General features: G+C 37.4%; 2 protein-coding genes across 2 annotated transcripts in view; both read right to left on the bottom strand.

Moving 5' to 3' along the window:
• LOC135471978 (succinyl-CoA:3-ketoacid coenzyme A transferase 1, mitochondrial-like) overlaps positions 1-22,942 on the bottom strand; it is a 32,226-nt gene extending 9,284 nt beyond the window's left edge. Inside the window, exons 1-8 of the mRNA XM_064751446.1 lie at positions 22,853-22,942; positions 21,787-21,898; positions 20,879-21,012; positions 19,165-19,257; positions 17,359-17,508; positions 2,202-2,308; positions 999-1,167; positions 117-231 (exon numbers count right to left, since the gene is read on the bottom strand). Of these exons, the coding sequence (XP_064607516.1) occupies positions 117-231; positions 999-1,167; positions 2,202-2,308; positions 17,359-17,508; positions 19,165-19,257; positions 20,879-21,012; positions 21,787-21,898; positions 22,853-22,942 (970 nt within the window). The remainder of the gene's footprint in view (positions 1-116; positions 232-998; positions 1,168-2,201; positions 2,309-17,358; positions 17,509-19,164; positions 19,258-20,878; positions 21,013-21,786; positions 21,899-22,852) is intronic.
• Positions 8,927-12,217, bottom strand: LOC135470580 (syntaxin-like). Its single transcript, XM_064749604.1, has one exon. The coding sequence runs from the start codon at positions 11,548-11,550 to the stop codon at positions 10,654-10,656; it is 897 nt and encodes a 298-aa protein (XP_064605674.1). The 5' UTR covers positions 11,551-12,217; the 3' UTR covers positions 8,927-10,653.
• Positions 22,943-26,354: the final 3,412 nt, after the last annotated feature.

Raw genomic sequence — 26,354 nt, 5'->3', positions numbered from 1 at the left:
CTTACATAGAGTACTATATAAATAATTTCACACTGAGAATAAAGTGGGCTGAAACAGATTGCTTCTGTGGCCCTATACATGAATGTGTAAAATAGCCTGTGACAATTCAAGGATACCATACATCCCATCCTCAAATTCTAAAGCAGCTCGTTTGATGATTCTGGCTCTCAGTTTTTCTGCGTCACTTTGGGCTCCCGATTCCCCACTGCTGTCCTTACGAACCGTCATTCTCTACAAGACAAAAAGACCAAATTGAAATACAAAGGTGGACGCATGTGGCCTCCACACAATCTGCAGATGATGGGCACAGATAACAAGTACTGCTTATTCAAATGCAAATTATGGAAACATTGCTTTCACAACACATGAACTTCCCTGCTGGTTTTGCCCTGTCAGAATAATAATGGCTACTTGTCTTTGTATGTCAATCTCAACAGACCTAAAACTGCTATCATTTTGTCGAAATAGGAGGAAATGGCCTGAAATCTGAACCTGATCGATAAATCGCCATGGTGACGCCACCTACCAAGTTTCATATCAGTGCAGTGTCCTGTTATAAAAACAAGTCCAGAAGACTAAGTCTGTAACAGGACAAAAATGGACTTAATTTTGTCCAAATTAGAAGAGAAATAGCTGAATAGCGTCAGAGGACTAATTAACCTGTGGAAGTTAAGTACTGGGGTCAGTTTCATGAAGCATGCTAAGTGTACTTCATACCTCTATAAGATGATAATTAAGTGCACTTCATGAAACCTGGTACAGGATTCTTTCAATACATGTATACACTGACTTCCTCATATTTACTCACCAATATCCTCACATTCCCTCTCATGCACTCACCTTTGTCCACATATTTCCATATGCACTTACCTCTAACCTCACATTCTCTCTTATGCAGTCACCTCTATCCTCATATTCCTTCTCATGCACTCACCTCTATCCTCATATTCCTTCTCATGCACTCACCTCAGTCCTCAAATTTCTTTTCATACACTCACCTCTATCCTCTTCTCATATTTGGGCCCCTTGATGACCCTCTGTATGTAAACATGTGGGACATGGATGTCCTCAGGGGCGATCTCACCCACCTCCACCACTTCCTCCACTTCTGCGATTGTGACTTTACCTGCCTTACACATAGGAGGATTGAAATTTTGTGCCGTTTTTCTGCACAAAGAAAAGAGGAAAAATACAAGAGAATATAGAAGTATAAGAGAATAATGGTAACCGTTTCCAACAGCTTTGGCCCTAATGCCATGGAAAAGTTAATGTACATGTTGCGTGCTTGTTTTTTCTCTTTGATTCGTTTAACGTTTTACTCAAGAACTGTACACTTTACCAGATGGTAGTGAGTTTTATCAGCGGAGGAAACCAGAGAGCCCTTCAGTAAACCACTGATCGCTGTCAAGTCACAGTGATAACTTTTCCACTTGTGGCATTTGTCATATTGGTGGAAGAGATATGGCCTCCAGTGAACTATGGCATTAAATACTAAAAGAGAGATAAGAGTTGGTTACTTATTGCCACCAATGCCCTTCAGGAGAGAACAATGGCACTGGAACATGCTTTAAACACATGTATGCCAAATGTGAACTCACTCTACACTGTAAATGAACACATACAGATCAGTTTGATGTAAGCCAGTATAAATATAACTCCAAATACAGATATCATGTACATGGTGGTATAGCAATGTTTTTTTTCCAGTCTAAATTATACCAATATCACCATGCTTCTGCTATTTTTTAAAATTAAAGTTGTATTTTTTGTTAAAATAATTTAGGCATTTGTACCTTTACATCTATCTAACATAATGTTTAACAGAAAACATTCATAGCTTATCTCTCTTTGTTTTTGAAACGTCTTTTAATAATGGTGTATTTTTAATTAATTTATTTATCTATATGACTGGTGTTTTAAAAAGCCTTTCAAAGCCTTTTGTGTGACCCGATTCGGGTTTGATTCCAGCGAAGTCTCCAGACATCAAGGTGGACAACCAAGGTGGTTCATAATAAGTTTCACTATCAGACCAAAAGAATTTGCGGCTCAGTCTCTACTGTAATGATTATTTCAACTAGCATACATGTCAGAAGCCACACATGATTGTATTTTCTAGGCTGTATAAAGTCCTAAACTAACATTCAGTGGAATGCTTTTCTTTGTTTCTAACATTCAGTCAGAGTATTTCGAGTGTTTAATACCTGAATGTAATATTGCCTTCCTTGTCAGCTTTCCAGGCCTTGATCAATGCAAATTCTCCTGTGATAGCCTCCTCCATGATATACTGGATCCCATTGAAGACACGCACCTGAAACAAGGGAGATCACTCTCATCAGCAAACCTGATCTGCCCAAGCAGGACTTCCAGAATAAGCTGAAATGGTGTAGTTTAAGTAAATGTTGAGTGACATGTACAAAGTTTGATATAAAATGAAACAGCAGATTTTGAAGGATTGGTGAAAGTCACTAAGTGCAGATGTTTTAGGTAGCTAACTACACAATCAGAATTGAAGGATTTTAATATTTAGTATTGATCATGCATTCCTCTGCACATGCACACACACACAAATCTAACTCAATTTCTCGGTAAAAATTGGTGTTTTACACTGTACTCAAGAATAGTTCACTTATACCACGGCGGCCAGCATTATAATGGGAGGAAACTGGGCAGAGCACTTTTCATAAAGGTCGTATGGCATGTACTGTTATGCAAGTATTTTGGGACACAGTAATCACAGTGTTAACATTTATTGCTCATATTGCAGCTTGATAATTATGTAATTATGAGCACAAATATGAGACTGTAAAAAAAAACCTGACATCATCTAAACATCACACACACGGTGGTCAAGAGTTGATAGAGTTTGGCACACACAAATCTGTATTATTGGATTGAGTGGGGGGGGGGGGAACGTCACACTTAAAATTTGTCAGTCATATGACGACTATGTATTACTGGAGAGAGCACCACTAACATGAGCATTATCTTATTAATCACATGTTATTTAAAATAATAGAGTAAGATAACTGTGGTGATAAAATGTATGGAATTATATGATTTGAGTATCCATTGCTACATTGACACATCTCAAGTGGGGATCTGATAAATCAGAGAGGCCAACTATTCAGAATGTACTTTTAGAGGTTTCTTTTTCGAAAGAGTCATTTTTTCCGTAGCAAATTTCTCGACATGGTTGTATATCCTCAAATCCAGAACTCACAGGTTCAACTCTTGCTTCGGGACAGCAGATAAATTTGTTAGGTACATGTGGCTGCCATTCAACACCAATTAAATAAATAACAAGACAAACTAAATTGCAAAATAGCAAGATTAATCAAACTGTATACAAATTCCTCAGCACTTAATACAGAGGATTATATTTTTTTTTTAGAACATTGTTTTAAGTAATCTTTTACTTGTGGGTAACAAAAGCTACAACAGCATTAAATGTACTCAGTGTTTAGGGTGGGAAAAATTGTGATGTCAGAGTACTTGCTACCTCTACTGTTCCTTATTTTCGCCCTCTACTGTTCCTTATTTTCGCCCTCTACTGTTCCTTATTGTGGCCCTCTACTGTTCCTTATTTTCGCCCTCTACTGTTCCTTATTTTCGCCCTCTACTGTGGCCCTCTACTGTTCCTTATTTTGGCCCCTACTGTTCCTTACTTTGGCCCTCTACTGTTCCTTATTTTGGCCATCTACTGTTCCTTATTTTGGCCATCTACTGTTCCTTATTTTGGCCCCTACTGTTCCTTAATATTTTTATTAATAATCTCCCAATATAAGCTAATAATTGTATTACTGATCTGTTTGCAGATGACACAACAGTATCAACCTCAACCAAAAAATTGGAAAGTGTAGACACAGCACTAGTAAACGAAAGTCAAACCATATTCCAATGGTGCAAGGATAATGACATGGCAATAAACCGTGATAAGAGAAGAGGCCTGACAGTTGGTTCATGGCAGTGTATAGCTAAGTTGTAGAGGAAGCTCCACCAAGAAATTGATGGACAAAAAATTGAAAACATTAAGTATACAAAGTTTCTTTGTATAACAACTGATGACAAGTTGTCCTTCAAGAAACTAATAGAGAATCAGAGTAAACTTATATCATCCAAGCTCGCATTGTTACGAAAGATCAAAAAATATTTAGCACACCATGCCAAAATTTTGTTTTATAATCCAACAATTCTTGGATTACTGTTGCCCAATACGGGGCAGTGCATGGCTCTAAAGAGTCACTTGAACGTATGTTACAACTGCAGAAATGTCCAGCACAGATTATTTTAAATGCTTAATATAAGACATGGAGTCAAAAAATGTTCTAAATCTTAAAATGGATGACAGTATATGAAAGAATCATGTCGCACATAGCTGTACTAATGTTTAAATGCCTGAATGAACTAACCTCACGGTATACCTAATCAGGCAGTTTACATACACTGCAACTGTCCATCAAAATAACCTTCCATGTACGAACATCCATGAACATCATCCCTCCTAAAGCTAGCACTAATGCCCTTATTAAAACATTCTTTTAGATATTCTAGGGTGACACCTTGGAACTGACTCCATATACATGTTAAAAAATATCACAGAGTGTCAATGTTTTCTTATTTATTTATTTATTTGATTGGTGTTTTACGCCCACGTACGGCCGGAGAGGAAGCCAGCATGAACTGGACTCGAACTCACAGCGACCTGGGTCATTATGCTGCGCTAGCGCACTAACCGAATGAGCCACGGAGGCCCCATCAATGTTTTCAAAAATAAATTGAAATTTTTATTATGTCAAAATATGCCTCGGCAGATTAAGTGTAGAATTGTCTAGGATGCATACTGTACAGTTGGTAATCATCAGTCAGGTTTATCTATATTTTATATATACTGTATGTACATGTAAATAAGTTTGTGTGTTAATGTGTGTAAGCATGAAGGACTCAAGGAAGATAGGTTTGTAACTAGCTGACCTCCAACAGAAAATAAAGTATTATTGTCATCATTATTATTTTTTCTGTTGTTGTTATAATACCTCAACACCATTCAGATTTGTAGTTGGTAAAGCACACTAGAGAGTTCATTAATTTGAATACATTAAGCTATACTTTCATTTATTTATTTGATTGGTGTTTTATGCCGAACTCAAGAATATTTCACTTACAAGACAGCAGCCAGAATTATGGTGGGAGGAAACTGGGCACAGCCCACGGGGAAACCCACGAACATCCGCAAATTGCAAAATGACAACTATTCAAAAAATCTGAATAAACAATAAATAAATGAAAAGCTGACTATCTCTTGACCTAGCCTCACTTCATTTTTTAACTTTTTTCACTGTTAATATCAAAATAATTCGGGCTTTACAATGACTGTATGATACGAATATCTTATGAGAATGGGATGATGTCAAATTGTCTTCTTAAACTCTTCGACAGTACATATGATTACAATCTGTTCACAATTAAAACGTTACAATCATACTGAATCATTTAAAAAGTTACAAACTTTTTCTAACATATTCAGGGTCTTCCTGTTTCTACCAATTCAAATCTCACCACATGCAATATATTTTAAGTACTGGCCGTGTGCTGTAAAAGCCTCAGCCTTTTACTTCCTATAACTTGGGGTTTTATGTTATGCTCAAGAGAACATGGAGTTCAGTATGTATAACAGCAGCTGATCAGGTTTACATGTGAGGGAGACTAACCAGAACATGGAGAAACCAACCCTACCATCAGATGAACATTCACAACAAGCTGGATTCAAAAAGGTTACCACAATGCGGTTGAACGACTGTCAACGTGGTCACAATGGCTAGATTATAAAGCATCTACAGTTACCAACTACAAGGAGTCTGTTAGTCAGAAAACTGAGCAGGTATAGTAGCTGCCTACTATGTCCAAAACCCCAATTTTACCTCATTTATTCTGTGTCACGTGGCTGGCTACTTTTCAAGCCTTCTTGTCAGAAAGATAATGGAAGTCCTGCTGCTGTGTAAGGGAAACTAATGACATGTTTATATAGATAAAGAGTCTCTTATTCTTAATCACATATAAATCTATAAGAAGCTAACCTTACCTTCTGATGCACTTAATAATGATGACTTAATAGTGTTAACTACCAAGAAAAAGGTTAGGAAGTATCTATTGTATATCCATGTAAGATAATGTAAGATAATGCTGCCAAGCCTAATTCATCAAACTGTTTGCCAGTACGACATTAAACCCGAAGCACTCACTCATTCAAACTGTTTGCATATTAAAAAGCAGTGCAATTTATGACGACTTATATGGAGATAAAGCTGCACTGGTTGAGTTGGCCTCTTTCAGAGTGCTAAAAAATCTATAAATTCATGTCTTCTCAAAATTGTGCCCTCAGAATATGCTTGAATAAACACCTAACAAACTTGTGAAAAAGTTGAAGAATTACAGTACCAAAAATAAGTAAAATCAGGAACAAAATTAAGGTTTACCTCAAATAGTAATCATTTCATCACATAATTTTACATACAGAAAGTTCAGATCACACTATTATTAAAGAGGGGTCAGGGAAATTTGTCCTTGTTTTTTCGTTTCCTTCATGTTTGGATAGTTTCATCCCACAAGGAAAATGTATTCCAGATGTTTTACAGTATTACTACAGGAAGGCTGATCAGAATATACATCCATGAAAATATTATTCAACTTAACAAAAAAGAAAAAAAAAAACCTGTGTACGAACTCATGGACAAACTACCCTATTTCCCCTAAAATTTGGAACACCTGATCTGCTCATTTTAGCCAATATATATGTAATTCTAGCAGGAATATTGAGTTTCTTTTTTCTCACATAGTCAGACCATCTAATGAACAACATACTCATATCTTTACTTTTCCAAAAGGCTGGTAAAGAAATGTAATATTCCCCTTTCAACACTACTAATGTCAGTCCCACAGCTTTCAAGAAGTAGGGTATGTACGTTCATATCATCATAGAGACATCAATATAACTTAAATAGCTAAAGCACATAATGAAACAAATTTCTGTTGTTAATCCGTCCTATTTTCATTCCCACAATTCACTCCCTGTATGGGAAGACATGGTACAGATCACAATTTTTAAACCAGGAAATCCCTTAAAATCCCCTTAAAAGCATGGCCAGGTGACAGGTATATTGCTGACATAATGGACATTTTGAGTGAGTGAGTGCTTGGGATATAATGTCGCCCTTAACAATTTTTCAGTCATTTGACGACGAAGGGATCCTCAGGGTGTAGGTAATGTGCCTACTTGTTGGAGTACTGCTTCACTGAGACGACTTACAGAAGGCAAGTAAGCCACCCCGCCCGCGCCATTATACTGACACAGGTCAACTAGCCTATCCACTTCATGCTGAACGACAAGCGAGAAAATTACAACTTCCTCTTTTAAGGTCTTAGGTGCGACTCGACGCAGGATTGATCCTGGATCTACCACTCCCGAAGCGGATGCTTGGACATTTTGAAGAAGAAGCCAGACATCTGATGTGTTTCCCCAAACACCTGCCAAGTGACACCTGTGTCAAGTTAACCCTGACAGATGCCAGAAAAGGATTTCAGATGACATCACTGTGAATCAATACACTTATCATATAGTGTACATGCTTAGGTAACGCTAGTCCGATAAATGTACATGTGTGTACGTCTACGTAATCATTACACACACCTGAAGATAGCCACATCAGAGATAAAGGGGGAAAAAATGAGTCATTTGACAAGATGCTAAAACAGCACAAACGTGGTCTTGCAGTCCAACTACAGCAAACTTATGTCAGCAGAAAAATGAAAGTAAGATATATTATTTTCAACGCGAATAGGTTAAAAAGTTGATTTTGCTTATATTTTGATGTTTTAACTGTTTTCTGTCAGTTTGTGGCTAATTGGACCTAAAACCCATTTGTCCTTGGTCACTTCCGTGAATGACGTAGTTAACAAGTATCTGCTGTCCTTAGCTTCATTGTAAACAGCGTAAACACTGTAAACAGTGTAAACATTATAAACAGTGTAAACATTGTAAACACTGTAAACAGTGCAGACAAGGTAAACATGTGCCAAAAAAAACCCCCACAAAGTGGAGTAGTTTTTCAAAGTTGAGATCAATGGTTCGGAAATGTGTTATCTACATGCAACTACTATGCATCACAAATAAGGACACACGTCAGAAAAAGGCCAAGTTATTCGCAGATTTTGCCCAAACCAAGTAAGCCCATTAGACAGCATCTTATACCAACATGACGCAATTGACCATAAGGTGAATCAGTTATGCGACAACAGAGCTATAAAACAGCGTAACAGGCCTCAAAGACCATAGAAACTATCTTTATTGATGTATAAATCTCACAAAGTAATTTCAGACCATTGTTTATTTATTTATTTATTTGATTCATCGGTGTTTTATGCCAAACTCAAGAATATTTCACTTATACGACAGCGGCCAGCATTATGGTGGGTGTGGAAACCGGGGCAGAGCCCGGGGGAAACCCACGACCATCCGCAGGTTGCTGACAGACCTTCACACGTACGGCTGCAGAGGAAGCCAGCATGAGCTGGACTTGAACTACATCCTGTTGAAGAGTTGCAGCCACACACGACAATGGCATACAACATGTTATTTAACTGCACAGACTAGGGGCTAGAAATACACAAAACCTGCTGAGGACCAGTCCAATCATACAACATGTTATTTAACTGCACAGACTAGGGGCTAGAAATACACAAAACCCGCTGAGGACCAGTCCAATCATACAACAACTAGATTTATCTTATTATTGTTTAATGTCCTAAGGATACTCAACAATGTCTATCTTATATACGGCTGTCCGGTTTATGCGTGGAGGCAATCTGACTGCCTGCCTGGGTATTAAAGCCACTAACCTTTGGCAAGTTGCTGACAAACTTTCCCACCTGTGCTGCATATAGGCTGGCATGCCATTCTGGTAAAAGTTGTCTTCACCTTCAAAGGCCTCAGATGCAGCATCAACTGCTTATTATCACCATGGAGATAAGAGCATAAAACTGGTGTTAACGGACTTGAAAATAATGTTCCATTTTATCCTCTGAGGGCCTTCATTTAATCAACAACTGGTTTCAGATACCCATTCTGTGATGTTGTATCAACACTTTCAAAAGAGTTGAAAATGTCACATTTTAAAGAAGTTTATTGTTTTATCAAAAAGTAATAATGCATATGTACACAACGTTAATTAACACATGTATGTACAAATCTTACAGCAAACATGAATACTGTCCCATACATGTTTACCATATAAAGCATGCATATGCATGTACAGATAAAACATACAACATGAATATTCATATATCTACACTGACACACCGGTAGGTGTTTTACGGCAGCCTTATAACGCAAGGATAATTACAGCACTACAGCAATATTTCAGCCATGCCGTGGCAACTGCACAGTTAAGCCTTCTCTGCATGTGTTTGTCGAAAAAAGTCACGAAATACAGAGAGAAGACATAAGTCAAAGTTATCATGTATAAGGTACTTATCTGTTCAACAATTTTAATTGTTGTACCTTAAGAAGCAATGCATGAGATTTGATTTACATGTTGTTGGGTTTTTTGTTTGTTTAAATTGCTGAAATTTAATACACTGCAGAATTATAAAATATCACATAGCATTACTTTGCACAGTTTTCTAAAGCATATTTCTCAGAGAACTGACAATATACATATAACAAGGGACATACTCCTGTACGACATATAACTCTCTACAACTGGTGTATATAGTTGTCTGAAGCCACCTATACAGCATACCAAGTGCTGACATTCCCAGGAGTCCTGAGCACCACGATTAAAGGTAAATCCTGGTGTGTATACAGCCCTCATAAATACCATACCTGTACATGACTGTAAAAATGTCCAGGGTAATTAGTGGACAACAAATCCATTTACCGGTGAAAGCAGTTTGAGAAACAATGTAAGGCTTCACATGCTGAAATTTTAGCTAATGAATAATGAACTTGTTTAAGACATTACAAGAATTTGCCACAAACCATAATACGTGTCATATACATCTCTGTCATTATATGCATTAATGTATAGGCAAGTATTCAGAAACTGCATAATCAAACTTCAGTTGATAACAACACCCTGTAAGTACTGTATACACGTGTGAGTACCCTAAATACTCAACCTTTCACCATGTGAAAGAGCAACATTTAGTCAGATTTATGCAGTGTTTTAATTTGCAAAACCACAGAGACATCAGAGACACCAAAAAAAACTGTAATTTAATCAGTTTAAGCAAATAATGTTCCCACAATACACTTGAATAAAGACCTTGCAAACATGCAAAAAGGTTGAAGGATTACAGTATGTGCAAGTACATGTAGGAGTACTAAAGGAAGATCAGCAAAATTCTGATTGAAAAACAGGTAAATCTGACCACAGGATAATAAACAAGTATACATTCTACAGGTGTGCAGCAATAATGTGATGCTCAGGTTACAAAAATAATCTTTCAACACATTAAACTTTATGTGTATGATACCAGTTCAAGCTTCGACAGTAGAAAACATTCCAAAAATGGCAGAAATAAATGAATCCAAAACAAATCATAAAATCAAGTACTTTCCTCTTTCACAATTCCATCAAGAATCCATTGAGAAATCACTTAGGCAAGAATGGCTATGGCTATTATTCCACCAACCAGTAAAACAGCCACAATGACAATGCCAGCTATGATAAACTTCTTTCGGCGGGCTTTTTTCTTGTAAACTCTGGCTTGCTTCAGTTTGGCCGCCCCGGCAGCCACATTTTCGTGCGCATTTTCCACGTTGGTTTCAACTCTGTCAATAACCTCCCCTTGCTCTCCCACCAGAATCTGAATATCTGTAAACAACTCATGGACTTCCACAACACTTTTCTCCAGATTGCGTATTTCTTTCTCTCTTTCCTTCACCTGGTCTAACACATTCTGCGCGTCTTGTATCTCCTTGATTACATCCTGTGTGAAAACCGAGTGTGGTTCGTCCGAATTCAACAGATCATTCAATTCTTTGTCACTTTTGGATTCGCCCACGATACTGTACTCTCGTTTCAGCCTCTCTTTCACTCTATCGCCATACGATGCCTGGGCAGTGTGCCAATCATTCACAGTTTCTTTAAGATCTGAGGTCAAACGTTCCAGTTGATTGCGCACAACTTGTTCACTAGCTTTTGATTTATCGGTGGAATTCTTACCTGCAGGATCATCATAATTCTGACGCAGATCTTGTATCAGCTTCCTCACGTTTGCTGAAAGCTCTCGGTTTTGTGCATTAGATTTGGCCAGCTCTGTGTGTAGCTTCTTGTTTGAGGCTGGGGTACTCAACACAGAAGCCTGTAAACGCTTAGTCTCCTGGATACTGTCCTTCAAACTGACCAGAGCTCCATCTATATCATTCACATCCTCCAAAAAATTCCCCATCGTGTTTTTCCTTCGAAAGCTTTTCCTCCGAATACTTTCCTTGATCGATCTGAAAACACTTGGTCTCCGAGCTTTCAAATCTGCCAGTCTATCTTTCACCATTTTCAAGCACTTTCTTCTCCAGCCAAAGTTACAAAATATCAGAATAATTGTAATAAAAGAGGATTTAAATTCCCCACGATTTCTCAGACAAGATTTCTATTTCCTGGCAATGTACATGCACAAAACACTGGTAGCAGGATCTGTTTCCCTACAATCACAGTGACCAGCTATCACCTACATATACTTCACTATAAGCGTACAGGTCCATGTATATTTCTGTCCAGTATACACCAGAGAGACAAGTTCCCGGGTAAGTGTCTTGTGTAGGTATTCAGTTGGGAAATCCACATGTGTCACCCATGCTTGTCCACACGAAATGAATCACAGGCCCCCCAACACATGATCTTATATCCAGAAAAAAACAGTACAGCCTGTGAGCTGAGTGAGTCAAGGCTTTAGAAGGTACAGTGACTCAGTACAGCGAAGGAGACAGGTCAATGTTTATAACCCACTACACACACTCTCCACCAGGATATCAGCATTTCCTGTCTCTAACTTGAACAATACGCTAGGCACGCGTGTTGCTCCACAGCATGTGCACTACCCTGTTCTGAGGTGCTAGAGACAATGAATTATTCTCGGTCCTGATTACAGACCTCATTTTCATAACAAAGGTAACTACAGGTGTACCTTTATGTGACATACAGGTGGGCTGCACCATGCTACCTGCCCGTCTCAGGCCTACAATACGCCTGTATAAGGAAAACCTCACCACAGCCCAGGTATTAAATCAATACATAAAGGAAGTACACACTGACCCTGTAAGGCTAGCTAATTTGTGACATGCAATAGTATTTATTATGTGCAAATGCTACACCGACACAACATTAAATTTCAGCACAAATTTGTACCTACATTATTATACCTTTACATACTGCATGTACCTGCGCATATTCATAATTCATGTATATGACTACCATAATTTAGCTACTCCAATGTAACCTGAATGATACATTTCACCTAACCTAAAAATATTTTACTCATTTATTTGGTGGGTGTTTTATGCCATAATCAACATAAACATATGACATAGGCAAAATTTGACATTCCCCAAATCCCATTTTTATGGATTACACTAAAAACATGCCTTCATGCCTGTATCTATCTATAATGAAGACCAGGTTTTCCTAGTTTATAGGACATGTACATGCCATTCTATTACCAAAGACACACAGACTAGATGGGTGTGACATATACTGAACTGTGTAATCCACAAATAAAGCAAATGACGACACTATGATGTCACCAGGTTACCATGGTAACCATCCCAACAACAGCTTGCTGGTTTGTCTAGCCAAGACAAGGTTTTTATAGGTCATTCGAGCGTTCAATAAAACTGTTACCAGGTAATCGACACATGGTAGTAGCACATATATACGTGTGTGTAAGTTTTGGTATTTTGTAAACATGTACGGTCCATATGTGTAAGCTTACCAACGACACAATGTACACACAAAACACATGTACAATATGGTGTGTGAATGAACTAGCTTATGTCTACCATACCATATATGTATCAGTCTCGATCATGAAGGACTACCTCAAATTACAGGAGAAAAACATTTATAACCCCTTGAACATAATGAATTTAAATACACACTGTTCAAGTTTTCAAAAATAATGATAATAATAATAATGGCTTTCTTTCAAGAGGGTAAAATACAATACGTATACTCAGTCAACACTAGGTTGATCTACCCTGTGGCCCTCAGACACAAACAATTTGAACCAATATGTTTTACATTACATATACAATGGAAAACATGGTTATTTAGACTGTGTAAACCAGCTGCATCAAGATTTGGAAAACAATATATATATAGATAGATATACGGTGGCAAATTAAATCAACACAAAGTACTTAAACAGTGAAATAATAATAAAGGCAAGTGTGAATTTTGCCACCATAACTATCCCAACCAATGGAAGAGATAGGTTAGTGGGAGACGGCCCATTACCAACGCCTTCCTATCCCCTCCAGAAGTGGAACCTCATGATACACATGTGTAAAGCACAGAACGAGTGAGTGGGCGATGGCTTTTCCCATCCCCTTGTCATCTGCACATGAGCTCATGAGGCAAAAATATAAAAGGATGCTATAAAAAAAGTAGAATCAGGATGTCCATTACCCCCCAATCCATCCCCATCGTTTCCAAGGATAAAAGAAAGAAAAGGAAAATAAAAGTAATAATGAAACTTCCATTATTATTACTCATGTAAATGTTTAGATAATATAAAAAATATACAGTTTCTGGAAACTTGGTGCAGCACTTTAGCCCGAGTTGTATGGACAAAATCTGTGTACCAGGAAAATCCATTACTGCACCCAGTACTTGAACGGGAGTAATAGTGAAAATAATCTAATCTGAAAGTATTCTAATATATATATATAGCTGTCATGTTCAATGGGCCAAACCTGGGCCAAACCTGAGGCCTAAACCAGGCCCATAGGGCATGAAGCTCTCTCAGACCTAATTTGAACTTTAAAACAATTCATTAGTGTCAGTGCAAAAACTCAGTGCATGTATTGTAAATATCTGTTAGAAATCTCCATTTAGAAAAAATCTTAAGACTTTCATGAGAAATTTAAAAATTAGTGTCCAAGTTCAAATGTATGTCCAGGAAGAATACACATACCATGTATTAGCATGACAAGTTCAGACTATAAAACTCTGACGGCATTTATTCAAGCCTATTTACCTTTGACAGCTTTGTGCCCCTGAGGATTCTCAGTCGTCATGATCATCCGTGCAAAAAACATATGTACAGAGAAGCCACTGCTTCCATATACTAATTTTATTTAATCAGTAATTAGTTTTATACTTTAGTCAAAAATATTTCACCTATACGATTGAGGACAGCATTATGGTGGGAGGAAACTGGGCAATGCCCGCAGGAATCCCAAGACCATCTGTATGAGCCAGTGGTTCTACATCTCTGGACTATTAAACAGTTTAACAGGTGATTAAAAGAATCCGTGAAAAAGAACTCTAAATCAAACATTATCGTTTTTAGGGCAAAACTATGAAAAAAATATATATATTTTTCATTTTTGAGGTATATTTTATCCCTCTCTTTCGCTCATATTTTCTGTCACTGCTCAAATATTTTTGGAAATGTCATCTGGGAACTAACTGGGTACAGTGGACCAGCTGACATGGCTGAGCAATGCTCCGCATGTAGTCTTACTTCTTTTTCTGTTTTTCACCAGGCTCATGTGAATAACCGTTACTGTACACATTCTGCCTGAGAATCTGACATGATTTATTTACAGAGTGAAGTAATTCATCCAGTAATACAGAAAAAAAACACCACATGATCAGTACCTCTACCTTCACTTTCCTTTCAAATATTAAAATGTACAGTGCAGTTTACAATATATGTGACAAAAAAACCTATAGATTAAATTTCATCTATGGACTTACTATTTACAAACATATCTTAATTATTTTATTTACTTACGCTTTTGCAAAGTATATATATATGTATATATGTATATATATATATATATATATATATATATATGAAGAACAAAACTTTTGACTAAAAAATTAATAACTGGTCTACTTTTAATTATAAGCCAAGTATAATTCCCAGGGAATTCATTTTGATGATACACGTATATCGACTTAAATTGAAGTCCTCCTCATGAGAACTGTACCAAGTGCATGTAGTGTGAAGTATGTTATTGTCATGTGTGTATATACACTTAGACATGCACACAGTAAATGCTCCCAGAGAAGCTGGCTTCAGAAATGTAGCCAGCTAATAAAGTGAGCCACATTTCTTCAGAGTTACTTAGCCTTTTCATTATGTTAAATTGTTAAAATGGATCAACTGGATTTGGACTACTTCTTGTGTGTATTTTTAATGGGTCAGTCGTTTCCAGGCATTTCATAGCCACACACCAACCCTGTCTATGTCAGATCCATTTGTAGTGACAGTGCTGATGATGGATACTCCCCCACCACCCCACATCTCTGGATAGGTCACAGTTAGAGTTTTAAGGGGACCAGCAAAACTTCAGGAATGATGGGCGGCAGGCAGCTCAGATTATGTTAACATTTTGCTTGATTTTACACAGGTTTAAACTGAATATTTGTTGTTATGATATCAAGTCATATTTGGTAAAACAGTAGCGTTGTTATGATATCAAGTCATACCTGGTAAAACAGTAGTGTTGTTATGATATCAAGTCATACCTGGTAAAACAGTAGTGTTGTTATGATATCAAGTCATATTTGGTAAAACAGTAGTGTTGTTATGATATCAAGTCATACCTGGTAAAACAGTAGTGTTGTTATGATATCAAGTCATATTTGGTAAAACAGTAGTGTTGTTATGATATCAAGTCATACCTGGTAAAACAGTAGTGTTGTTATGATATCAAGTCATACCTGGTAAAACAGTAGTGTTGTAAGGATATCAAGTCATATTTGGTAAAACAGTAGTGTTGTTATGATATCAAGTCATATTTGGTAAAACAGTAGTGTTGTTATGATATCAAGTCATATTTTTCATCAGGACTGTGACGCAATTGACTGACGTAAGCATGGAGTGGACTTTTGAGGCCATAAAGTTTCTTGAACCTGATAGTAGCTGAGTGTACCTGAGCACTGATAACAACTGATTGCAAAGGATTACAACTGATTACCATTCAGTGTACCAGTTTGTACACTGTAATCTAGCTCCTGTGTAATAGTGTAGAAAACTATATATGTAGCATTACGAATGACAGGGTAATAAAGACATATATGTGAGTGTACAAGATCCTAATGCTCATCTGTATTGAATTTTCGTCTACAGATATCACACCTGGTACAGTGAACACCTGTGTGACACATACATCAGAAACGTAGTTGCCTCACTACAATCCTGTAAATACACGTACATTACTTGTGTATGTTGCCATGGTATTTGCATTTACATATATCACAGTATTCATATTACATGTATTAATTAATGCCTCCACTGTGAGCGTGTCAGCCCAGTGCAATGACCCAGAAACCTCTCACAACTGCGGTTGCTGTGAGTTCAAGTCATGTTGATGCTCATACAGGCTTCCTCTGCAGCCGTACCTTCCCTCCCATCATAATGCTGGCTGCTGTTGTATCTTGAGGGTTTATATTTTATGGGTATAGCACAGATTCTAGCACAGAAAATTGGCCATTCAGGCTTTTTAACTGTTGAGTTCACATCATCTCTATTCTATACAAGCTTGCGCTGTGCTCAATGAAATAACTTTTCCAAAAGTATCAAATAGGAAAAAAAAATGAGACGTATCAAAATAAAGTTGACAAACAACAAACATTTCGAAGGTCATTGGTAGGGTCACGGATGTCTTGTATCCTAACAGTATTTTTCTCTTTACAAACAGTATTTTTCATTTACAAACAGTATTTTTCATTTTACAAACAATATTTTTCATTTTACAAAGGGATACAGAAACAATGCTGATTGGCCAGATAAATGTACATAACCTAACACTGGATTTGGCTTTTAATACACATATATAGTACGCTACAAACTTTTCCACAGGCGATGTACAGATATATACCGCATACTGATGGAAAACAAGTGGTCTGCAACACACATTAACGACAAATGGCCACACAAATATCGTCACCAAGCCACCATGTAGAGTGACAACAGGATTCAACAAATTCCCCGTCTGAGGCCAGGTTTGAATTCTCACCATGCCAGTCCCTGACATCTGGAATTTGAATTCACAATTAAAATTCCAATGAACCTGACTAACAAAATCCTTCACAATCAACATACATGTACATGTCTGCACGGCCCACCTACCTCTCGGGGTTCACTGGGAACAGCGATAGAGCCATCAGAAGAGTATTTGATGGGTGCCCCTCCTTCCTGCACCAGGGTGCCATATCCTGTTGGGGTGAAGAAGGCTGGTATACCTGCGCCCCCAGCACGCAGCTTCTCTGCCAACGTACCCTGAAAAATTGGCAACAAGAAAGTAGGCTGGTTAGCACTGTTGTCTTAATGTTCATATGTAGAGGGATAGGGGCCAGTTTTCAAACTAAAATAGTTGTAAGATCTCTGAGATTTGAGAAAAAATGCAAAACAGAAAAGTGGTCACCAGAGGTGGTCACATTCTTCAGTTATCACCATAAAATCTTTAGCCCATCAAGTACACCCAGGTATGGGTTGCCTCCCTTGTTCATCATTTCAATGTTGAGCCCAACATAGATGTATATGTATGTCTTCTACATTAATCGTTAAACGAAACAACCCGACAAAACAAATTTATCATGAAAATCACTGGAAAAAATACAGGTAATACAGGTAATTGGTACACATAGACACTTAGTGCCAGATAAAATATAACATGAAAACAGGGGTAAATCAGCTGTTATTCTTGTCTGTCGTTCACAATATCTGACAGGCTACACAAAATAGTCCAGACTGCAGTAAAACCACAATGTTTCATTTGTGGTGTTGCAGTATTTGTGATACAGTACTACAAAGGTGTTTTCTGAGCACACACTACATAAAGTGTGTGAAGTGCCACAGGTAAGAGTATAAAAATACAAAGCTTTGAGCCACTCTGTTTAAGGCAAGAAGGTGTGTGAAATGTATTAGATTCCATTTAGCCACATTGTAACACAACATGAAAGTAGATAAATTACAACAAGTATTTTAGTGAAATTATGAACATGCTTGATTCAAAATTATCTCTGAGATAACCTCAGCTTAAATTGGATGGTATTTTAATTTTGAGCTCTTAAATACGTGTGAATGACTAAACATTTTGACCCTTGTTATAACCTTATGACAATCTGTCTTATGACCATTTCATGCTTTCTTGTTTTATACCAGTTTACCATGGCTTTCAAAATTATTTCATTCGTATCACACAGAGTCACTTTGCAGAAGGCAGAGCCCGGGTGAAGCCTACAACCATCTGCAGTCTGCTGTCAGACCTTCCCACATATACGCCACTAGAGTGAGATACTTTTATCACTCAATTACGCCCTGTCCAGACTATCCAACATCATTCAACTTTTGTAAACTCAACGAGTGTTAACTTGAAGCTGAGTGAACAAGTGAACGAGTTCTTTAACTCCATTCAACACCTTCCAACATTGTTAAAATCAGAAATGTGCATATGTATTTTTTCTCAACAAACTGAGTCAAGTTGAGTGAAAGTAGCCAATCAGCGGGCATGAAGAAATAATGTAACCGTCTTAAGTCATGCTACCTGGGCAAAATGGAGGCACCAAAGAGAGAAACTGGTCTCAAGATGAGACAATTGCGTTGATACAGGAGTATGAAAAATACCCTTGGCTGTACAGCACTCTCTCTAAAGACAGAGACAAAGGAAAATTATTGTGCATCATGCACTGGAGAGAAAGATGGAAATTTCCCTTGCATTTATTGAAAATTTGGTAAACAAACACCTCTCAACACACGACAAAAGTGTTGGGCAGTGTTGACCAATCTGATTTGTAGTCTGGACTGGACACTCAACTTCCCTCAACAGTATTCAAAGTTGAACAATGTTGGATAGTCTGGACGGGGCTTTACAGTGCAGAGCTGTGGCATGTACAACACAAACATTGACACGCAAATTTGTCGTTTAAAGTTTACCTGAGGTGTCAGTTCCACTTCGAGCTCTCCTGACAGATACTGACGTGCAAACTCTTTGTTTTCTCCAACATAGGAGGAAATCATGCGTTTGATCTGTTCAAAGAGAGAGAGAGGAAAGTTGGACACTTCGTTTTTGTTTTTTTATTCAACGGTTGTAGGACACCATATCCAGGAGTATTTCACTTATATCATGTCGTTCAGTTTTATGGGTGGATGAAACACAGTGCTAGAGTTAACCACCGACCTTTGTCATGTTACTGACGAACTTTCCCACGAGACATAAAGATATGTGAACCATACTAATGCATTTGACTGATTGGTGTTTTATACCACACTCATGAATATTTCAACTGTATGTCAGCATTATGGTGGGAGGAAACTGGACATAGCCCAAGGGAAACCCACAACCATCTGAAGGTTTCTGGCAGCCCTTCCCAAGTATGACCGGAAAGGAATTCAGAATGAGGGACTTGCACTCACAGCGACAGCATTGGTGAGAGGCTCCTGGGTCACTGTGCTGTGCTGGCGTGCTAACCCGCTCTGCCACGGAGGACCCCGTACAAATGGAAGACAAGTTGTTTTCAGTGAATGTTAAACTACACAAACAACTACACGAGCACCTTCAACCGCGTATTGTCACCAAGGCCTCACAAACAGTGATCACTTGGAAATTCACAAATGTCCTAGCCTAGAATTGAACCCCACGCATTGTTTATTCAAGCCATAGAATGACAAGTTTCTGAACCGCTTGACCATGACTCGCTCTGTCGCACATAAACTGGCATACAACATAATCTGGTGACACACTCCTCTGAAATGGTCAAAATACAACAAAATGCACTGCTTCATAATGACAATTCTAATGGCTTTCAGTAATCTGCTTGTTCCACAACATTAACAACCATATAAAAGAAACCAATCAGTCAATCAATGAATCGGGAGCAATCATTGCTTGAGGTGCTGCATGTTGCTGTGTTCTTAATTTTTAAAAAAATTCCATTCAAAACAGACTGTGGACTGGGCCAATGCAAAGTAAAAATGTCTGATGTATTTACCTGGTAATCAGTCAATCAGAAGCAATCCTTGCTTGAATGGCTGAATGTTGCTGTGCCTTTTAATTTTTAAAAAATTCAATTTACCCAGTGTACTTGAAGCTTAGGCAGCACAAATCTTACGTGCTTTATACAGGTAAGCGGACAGAAAAAATCCAAAAATGGCATAAAAATAAAAACTAAAATTTTTTTTTTTTTTTTTTTGCAATCTTGATGTCCTTTATGATTTTCCAGATTTTCAAGGTTTTTCCGTAATGTAAACATATGCCTTCACCAAAAGAAGACTGCTGGGACAGTCAACATTTCCAACAATTTGGACTTTTTTTTTATATACCCTCCAACGATATTGAAAAGAGTTCATTCTGCCCAAAAAACAAAAATTTAAGTTGATGTTGCCTTACATACCAAGAAACATATAGCCAGCAAGGCAAGAACCATACATTCAGCAGTTTCTAGCGTCCCTCTCTGACTTCGGATGCAATATCTCAGGCCGTCAGTAAAAATGCCCAATGGGCATACACTGATCAACCCGCCAAAAAATCCAAATTTGGATTTGGATAGAATTTTATCCAACCAATTGTTTCTGATAGCGTCAGGCTGCATCTGGCACAGAATTTTTGAAGGACTGCCGCATATTATATTAAATACCAGCTTTGACGAACCTGCCTATTATTGAGGAGAATTCCTAACCCAAAGTCATCCACACCACAATTGTTGCTGACAACAGTCAGGTTTTTACTCCCAGTTTCTCGTAAGGCCGCTATTAAGTTTTCAGGGATGCCACACAGTCCAAATCCTAGAATAACAAATAATGACCAGCACAAATACATATTAAATATTAAAGTAAAATATGAAGTAATAAATCCCCTATTTGAATGTCTTTTACATATTCCAGAGCAACAATGGAGCTTCACACACCCACATATAAATAAAATACTTGGGATTCATCCTTGACCAGGTGATAACTAAATCATGGAATACAAGACAGCTATCACAGAGGGTAAGATAAATAACAATTTTTTTCCTTGATGTGACTCAAACAATTGTGTATTTTGGGGTAAAATTGATCTCATGATTATCAACTTGAAACACCCATTCATTGTTCACAAGTAGCATACAAATGTCAGATATATATACATATTTTTTCCTTGTCTCTATTTCAGCTCTGTATTATCCAGATACGTGTTACCCCCATAGTAAAGCTGTTCAAAAGTGTAGTAGCTAATACTGGTAATATGTCACTCCAAAGTCAAAGAATAACAGTAGCAGTTTTAGTTCATATTTTATACTTGTACAAATTTTTTTCTGTTTTAGGCTAAGTACAAAATTGAAGACTTGGCTCAAAGTTAAATCTGGTATTAAGTCTTCAACCAGTTTTGAAAAACCAGGCCCTGGACAATGCTGTAATGATTTATGCACTTTTCATAAGCTAAAATGCATACTGAGTAGAAACACCCATAACAAGATTTATTTATCCTTTAACTCAAAAGTTCTCTATTATGCAAAGTTTGGGTGCTGGTGTTCAGAACTGGTGTTTAGAGTGAGCGAAGCTGAAAAAAAGAGCACTGACCTCCCACTAAAAGTTTGGCTCCATCTGGTATATCCTTCACAGCATCAACGGCATTCTCATAAAATCTGGCATTTCTTTGAGAACTGGAACTGAAATACTTGCAACTGGTGATCTAAATTAGAAGAATAAAATACATTTACATTATACACTATCAAAAAAGTTTTTATCTAAAATATGACACAAAGAAAATCTCATGAGATGAAAGGGGTCCTCTTTTTAGATAAATAGCATTCGTTATCTATTTATTAATTTGATTTGTGTTTCACGCTGTATTCAAGAATATTTCACTTATACGACAATGACCAGCATTATGGTGGGAGGAAACCAAGGCATAAGTTATCATCCAATAAAATGTTTAGCTGGGAACCACTGAAATGGCAGCAAAACAAGGTGTCAGTCAGTGATAAGGTTACCACTGTGGGAAAATGGGAATTTGTATATGGGCCTATGCCCCTACCCCTTGCTTTCAGAAATCTTGCAGGAGTACTCTGGAGCCTGTCTTTCTATGTTCAAATCTTCAGGTCAAAATACTATGTGATGAAATATGACGAAGCAACAGACACAGATTCTGGTTAGAATAAAACCAGCTTAACCAAAATTTTTTAAAAACTTGGTTTTCTTGAGTTTTTCTCTGACAACTTTCTACATTCTGATTTCCAATCAGGTGCACTTATTCTACTTGCCATACAATTTATTTACCTATTATTATTTATATTATTATTATTATTGCTAATTTTTGGATACCCTTTTGACACTGTGCAACTTCATATTTGAGACTTTATTCTCTAAGACAACTTGAATAGTGGAATATCAAATTCAATCACAAACTCTGGCCTAGGTTATTAGAACTTGTGAAACTGTTTATATCACACATGACAATCTGGCTTCGAAGGTTTACCAACTTAATGAACCAGTACTGTTTTGGATACATTCCAAGGCTCTACCCATCACAACCGAGTTGCAACAACAACCGCTGAGCAAACTTTGTCCGTATTGTATGTCTTTATAGAAAGCGCATTCTGTGTGTCACAATGCCAAGATGTGTAGGCTATACTAGGAATCTTACACAACAAATTGGTGAATTGTATTTCTGTGGAATTCTCACAAAAGTCTTCCCTGCAGCCGCAAACAGCCTGACGTTGTACAAGGTCGCCATTTTCGCACTGCACTAAAGGGAGACAACTTTGCATTTGTTCCTTCAAAGACTGTGCATAAACCATGATGAAATCTGTGGAAACGGCTTTGACCAAAATCCCTCTCACTGATAAATTATCAGGAAATACAGATAGGCCAGCATTGTTGTGTGACATCCCAAAAATAAATAATACTAGCTTAGATAGCTAAATAATGAAAACAAAAATTTTCTACAAGCCCCTTGTCAAAAATATTCCACCAAAGTTGATGTTAATAATATAACATAATTTTCTTGTTACTGAGAATTTATTGTGGACTCTGCCTTAACGAGGTTTGGGTACATAACAAAGTTCAGTCTATGCAGTTTAAACTGTTACATTGTGTTTTCATTAACAGTTTTGGAATATCTTACCTGTATCTGGTTGTGACCAGATAGATGATACTGAGCACAATATTGTTACTGGCTCAGCTAAAACACAGTTTTGGGAGTCATTCCAGCAGTGGGCTGCCTGAGTGCTTAGATCTCAGTAAAATGCTTTTTAAGGATCAGAAGATCTTTCGTTATTTCAAAGAGGATTTCTTTTAGGAAATTAAATTTTGCATCTCGTACCCTATATACCATATATATGCAAACCGGGTTTTACAGAAGCCAATATACAGCATCTGTTTTCTAGCATTATTTCAAGCAACAGTAAGGGAAAGTATTTTTTTTTTCAAGTATTTGGGTAGTATTAATTTTATGTTAACGTTCAATCTATATTCCTCCTTGTATATTAACAATTAAGAAGAAGTTTTCACCATGTGTTCAATTATACCATGATATAGTTTATAAAATAACACTCTTGGTTGATGTCCCAATATATAATAGTGTAAAAACCACCATCAGTATATGCTAGATTTAATTATCAATTGTATATATGGGAGGGAGTTGTAATACGTTTGTGTATATTGTCCCCTGGTAAATGTTAAAAGTACCGCAATTGTTTTAAAATGTCTACTTGAATTCTGATTAGATCTTTAAATTCTAAATATATGTAATGACCCTGTAAAAAGTGGCATTTGACAATTAACGCCAAGTGGCGCATGCCAGGGCTAAATAAAACAATGTATTGTCTCAGATCGGTAGTTTACATAATAAAACAAAAATTGTTAAGTAAGACGTAGAATCTCCAAGCATACATATATGTATGTGGTAGTTCAGTGGCTAACAAAACCAAAACAATCTGCATGTACAAGACAAATAAAAATTAGTTTTTTATTTCATTGGTGTTTATATATAACGCCGTCCTCAAGAGTTTTTCCCTATATACACGAGGTCAGGTTAAGGCCCATCTAGGGATGTACTAAAAGAGCTATATAGGCCTATTTTCCATTTTTTTATGCAAAAATCTTCTTCATTCCTATCTCACCTTAGTTAAATTCGCTTTGTTTTCACCTCAAGTGTTCTAGTCACATGACCAGAAAGTATGCTGATGATTGAATTTTTGCAGCTATGACATCACTGCATATCTATGAATATATATGTACCTGACTCGCAATTAAGCTCCCGGCATATCAGCAACAGCCGCTTAAATTTATCGTTCCGCAGGGCCACCGATCGAGGGCCTCTGGAAACGTAATTAAAAAGAAAAAAGACAGAAAAAAATATAAATGAGGTATAGGCCGGGGTCTATGGCGCATACAGATATACAAAAGCATGTATCGTTCGTGCCTGGCAAGAAAGGGTTAGTGCACATGCCTAACTGGCTTTTCACCTATGATTTACGAACATGGTTCACGATAGAAGTTACGAGGAACTGAATTTACAACCTTTTTCTATTTTTTATTTATTTTGTTTTTTAACCCCCTGGAATCAAGCACGACGGTTTCATTGACGAATGGCCAAACAAGTGATGTGTTAGCGGTGATAAACCAGAGAGGGTTCCATGCTTAATGTTAAACAAGATTCCGAACCCGAAAATCCAGCGCGGCGTAATGACCCACGGAACTCCCGCCAATACCGTCACTATGAGCTCAAGTCCAGATCATACTGGCTTCTCCTCCAGGCAGATCTTCTACCAACATGCATAAGGTCGTGAGTCGCCCCCCCCCCCACCACTTCTCAATGCTGGCCGCCGTCGTATAAGCTATAGCTGGGATAAGTGAAAATATTCTTCAGTACGGCATAAAACACAAGTTAAATAAATAAATAAATAAATAAATAAAAAATGTATTCCCTGTTAGTGTACAGTATTTCAACATTTCGTAATTCTTCTGCGTTGTAAAATATCATACATCAGGCACCTGGTACAAATATGAACCTAAGGCAAGAAACGCATCTAAAGATGAATTTTCCCATAACCTGCAAGAGTTCAAAGTAGTTTACCTCTGTTTAATGCGTTGTCATTTTCAACCAAGTTAGACAATGAGAAAGTTAGAATGCCAGTAATCAATAAACAAGCAATTTAATCGATAAAAAAAAACTGAATCAACAAAGACACCAACAGGATATATAGTCTCTTGTACCATGCATGTCACTATTCACATACATGCTTCTCTTTAATTTTTCAGTTTTCATTTTTTTAGTTTCACACGATACAAAATGTCCGACAATATTTTTTGATATTACACGTCGCCTCGTGTCATTAACGGCTAATTAAAGCTAGTTGCTGACCTGGCAGTGTATTAACGGCTTCATATGTATATTTGGTCATGATAAGCTTACAACATGTACAAGTTTTGTAGGATGAGGTCATAATCAATCCTAATGTTTCTAACACAATTAACAAATACATGAATGACAACAGCTAGCGAAGAATTAAATGACTGAATACACTTGAAAAATGTATCAATGAAATTTAGGTAAGGTTTTGATGACATAATTTGTCAGATCTTCTCATGTCGCTACTCCGCGGGGAATGGCCGTCAGCAAGAGTATTTCGAGACGATGCTGTCACATTTGTAGGCAAAATCCTATGTATACAGTGATCGTAAAGAAACCAGAATTGTTGGTAATAGCATAAACAGTTATTAAGGAACGCGCCTGTGACTGTAAGAGGACAGGATTTTCATAGTTTAATTTTAAATCGATTTTCTTTTCAACATGTTCATGCTCACTACCCACTTTTTCTAGTTTGACATGAATTCTGCAGCAGAAAACTCTCGCGTTTATGTACATGATGTATATCAACGTGTAGTAAAATTTTAGTAGAACACAATAAATTTATTTTTGTCATCACATGTGGAAGCAGTGCAGAGAAATGTAACATTTAAGTCGAAAGGAACAAGCACAATAAGCGTAATAAACCTTGTTTTGAAGTAAATACGCGGGGTGCTCTCGTTGAGGTCCGCGCTCAGGCTATATAAGGCTAGCCTTACCGCAGTTGCAGCATTCACATAGCTTAACCTGCAGGAGTTAGGCACTTATCGTTCTAGTTCATTACCCATAGCTCGAC

This window comes from Liolophura sinensis, chromosome 7 (genome assembly GCF_032854445.1).
Source record: "Liolophura sinensis isolate JHLJ2023 chromosome 7, CUHK_Ljap_v2, whole genome shotgun sequence".
NCBI lineage: Eukaryota > Metazoa > Mollusca > Polyplacophora > Chitonida > Chitonidae > Liolophura > Liolophura sinensis.
Note: the sequence above shows the minus strand (reverse complement) of the source record. Positions and strands in the feature narration are given on the sequence as shown.

Coding starts and splice junctions, on each gene's coding strand:
- LOC135470580 (XM_064749604.1), bottom strand. CDS start 11,550: ATGGTGAAAGATAGACTGGCAGATTTGAAAGCTCGGAGACCAAGTGTT.